General features: G+C 34.0%; 1 protein-coding gene across 1 annotated transcript in view; it reads right to left on the bottom strand.

The window, feature by feature from the left end:
• Positions 1-1,590: 1,590 nt before the first annotated feature.
• The window catches only part of SPEF2 (sperm flagellar 2), a gene marked incomplete at its 3' end in the record, with an annotated part of 39,739 nt that continues 37,970 nt past the window's right edge, over positions 1,591-3,359 (bottom strand). Inside the window, exons 25-26 of the mRNA XM_009070815.1 lie at positions 2,996-3,134; positions 1,591-1,820 (exon numbers count right to left, since the gene is read on the bottom strand). Coding sequence (XP_009069063.1) covers positions 1,591-1,820; positions 2,996-3,134 — 369 coding nt within the window. The remainder of the gene's footprint in view (positions 1,821-2,995; positions 3,135-3,359) is intronic.

Here is a 3,359-nt window from a genome sequence, read left to right as displayed (position 1 = left end):
CAGTGTGTTGGGTGCATTAGTGTCTTTGCCTCTTTTGTTCAGAGAGAAACTACTAAGGAAGAATGTATTCTCTCTTGACCAATCTAATGAACAAGGGGCGACAGAAGGATATGAAAAATCTTCCTGATGCTTTTGGAGAGAAAGGAGTCTATAATGAAGGGGAGTGGTTGCCTTAAGAAATCTAGGTTGTGATTTATGCTGTCTTAAATTGTGTAAGAGAAGAGATGGAAGGTTTTAAAGATGACTTGCACAGCTTGTGCTTTCCATCCTAATTCAGCTATCTGAAATGGTGATTATCTTGACTTAATAGTCACCAGACAGTAGAAGAATGTTGTTGCATGTTTTTTGGGACCTTATTTTAAACAGTAATTCTTTACCACTGTCCCAGAAACCATGCAACAGCATTGTTTTACCATCTCATGACTACTAAGTCAAGATTTTTCCTTTTTTTTGGATAGCCATGCAACTCATGTTGGGACATTTTAGTGAATGTAATATTACCAAAGGGACAATATTGTAGAAAGATAAAGATTTCAATTGTTTTCTTGTACATTATTACAAATTTACAAGAAAAGTAGTTGTTCTTTTTAAATATGTGAAGTATATTAAAGTTTGTAACAGACAAAATTTTCTAATTTTAAATATCTTAATGAATGAATGATTTGAACACAAAAGAAAACCTTATAAGGGGAATGCCCAAACTGGTATCTGTGTTTCACCGCTATGGCACTACTTAATGCTTACAGACACAGAGATGTTTAGTTTTACATGGCATTATATAAGCAATACTCTTGACAAAATTAGTCTCTACAGAAGATTTTGGAATAATTACAGACACACACTCCTACATTATAGATGAGATGATAAGTATTTCTCTAAGGGAAAACTGTAAACATCTTTCTGCCTAAGATGTTTTCATACTCAAAAGGAAATGGAATTGCTCTATAAATGTACATGAAAAGCATTTCTGAATAATTAAATTCAACTTCATTGTGCCTTTGTGGCCTTATTACACTGGAAGAGTTAGATCCAAAATTGCAAGTACTTGTTTATACATTGTTTTTCACAATCTCAGTGTCAATAGTACTAAAATTACACTGGCAGTAATGAAACACTCTGCAAATATGTGTGTGACTACTTTCCATCTTAGTTTAAAACTGCCTTTCCTAAATTATTTCCTAACATTTATACAGTCATAGGAACATTTGCAAGTAAGTTTTTTCAAGCATGGTAAGCCTAAAGTTCCCATAATTAATGGGTAGGCATACAATAAATGTGCGTTCAAAGGAAAGAAAACCTTACATATCTGAGTTAACACTTGCAAAACTTCCAAAACAACAAGTAGATATTGACTGGAAGAATATAATGGTAAATAGTTATAATACAGCCTATGTAAGTGTTCCATGAAAATACTGATCTCTTTAAAATTGTGTACTGTGACTTTACTTTTCTATGTAGCGGGATCTTTAATCATTGAATGATCTTCAACAATATAGCTAACTAATGTTTAGTAGCTCCCAAACAGTTACTGTAGATTTTAAGTAGGTAACTAGCAGTCCTTTAAGAGTTAAAAGGAAAAAAAATTCTTACCTTTAGGTGCCACCTGTAGAAACTGCTTATGAAGCGTAGTAAGTTGTGAAATAGTTGGGGTATTACTTCCAGAGGATTTTATGCATGGAACAGGTGGTGAAGGAACAGGGTCAGGAATCATTCTTACATCATTACTGATGAAGAAATCTGTTTCTTCTAAAGTAATTTCATATTTGATTTTGCTAGAGCTCTCAATATGATGTCGTGCAACCTCAATCAGCTTTTCAACACTGTGAAATTGTTAATGCAAAAAACAATGAGTAATTTTAATACACAATAATGTATGTTTAAATTTTAATGTGTTTACACTTTTAAAGCTTTCCTGAAGTAAGAATTACAAATCCTCTGGGTCAATTCTGTGTCATCAAAATCATTATGAAGTCTACTCCTACTCTGGCAGCAAGAAATATTTTGACTGTGGTAAGAAATTTGTATAAAGCCAAAGCTCAGACACAGGAGAGACCTGATGGAAAAATGTGAAAGTACTTTCTAGGGTAGCATTGTGGAGAAGCATATGAACTCCTCTTTCAAGTGTAATGAGGACAATTTATACAGGCAAAGATATCAGCTGCCTGTAACATTCAACAGGACCAAGGTTTGGCTTGGAGTGTTCTGTAAATACCATGGTTTTGGTAGTGCTCGTCAGGAGAGCAAATAAAACTGGCTGGAAGGCAGAGGTTCTGCCTCCCTGAGTTATTGCCTGTTAACGCCTTCACATCCTAAATTCAGTCTCTTTTCTTAGGCATGCCCTGACATGGATCAAGTAGCACTGTCCCAGATATGGTTCAAAAGTTAGTACAGGCCAGAAACATTTTACAGAGGACAAAGTGACTCTTTTATTTTGGAGAGTAAAATCCCTTTAATGATATGGACATAGGTCATTCTATGCCAGATGGTCTAAGTGTCATATAGTGGTTTCAAGCACATTTTATCTACTAGGAGAGAAAAATTGTGAAGAATTCTTTTCTAACAGATCTTGAAATAATTTTGAGAAATGCTGTACATAGTGGTAATAACAGCAGGTGGAATTTTCCAGCATGTGTAAAGCACAGGAAAGAAAATAATCCCTCATTTCAAAGTGACATAAGATAGTGAAATGATTCAGAGCCTTCTACAAAATGGAATAACTGGTTGTCTGCTTGTCAATCTGCTAAACCTGTAGTCTAGAAACACAGCAGAACTGATAATTAACTCTCCTGCTGCCAGCAGAGCCTTCTAATCACCCACGAAAAGAGTTATTACCATTCAGGTATTTAAGATAAATTTAAATTTCAGTTCATAAAAGAAAATGATTATATTTTACTTTTTTTTTCAGATTACTTCTTTCTATATTATTGGCTATATTTACTAGCATAGTCTAGGTAAAAAAAAAATTAAGTTCCTCTCTAAAATTGATGTACATTACCTGGACATTTCCACCAAAAAGCTGGATCCAAGCCACTTTTCCATCTCTTTATAAGTCTCTTCTGCTTTCATTTTTAGCTCTTCAACAAATTCTAAAGCTTTTTGTTTTATAAGTTCTAGTCGAGATTTTGTGGCTGACTCTGTTTAAATGGCAATGTCATAATGAATGATATTTATAAAATTTGAGCAAAGTTCTCAGTCTTAAGCACATAAAGTTTAACAAGTTCTCCATTTTTTAGGCAGCAAAATGCTTACTTAATTTCTCATATTCTTGAACAAATTCTTTTTCAGAGTCACCTCTACTGCACCCCATATTTTACAAAAGTGTGTATTCTAAAAGCATCGGAATTCACGGGGCAAGAAAT

Source organism: Acanthisitta chloris, unplaced genomic scaffold (assembly GCF_000695815.1).
Source record: "Acanthisitta chloris isolate BGI_N310 unplaced genomic scaffold, ASM69581v1 scaffold2423, whole genome shotgun sequence".
In the NCBI taxonomy this organism is placed as follows: Eukaryota; Metazoa; Chordata; class Aves; order Passeriformes; family Acanthisittidae; genus Acanthisitta; species Acanthisitta chloris.
Note: the sequence above shows the minus strand (reverse complement) of the source record. Positions and strands in the feature narration are given on the sequence as shown.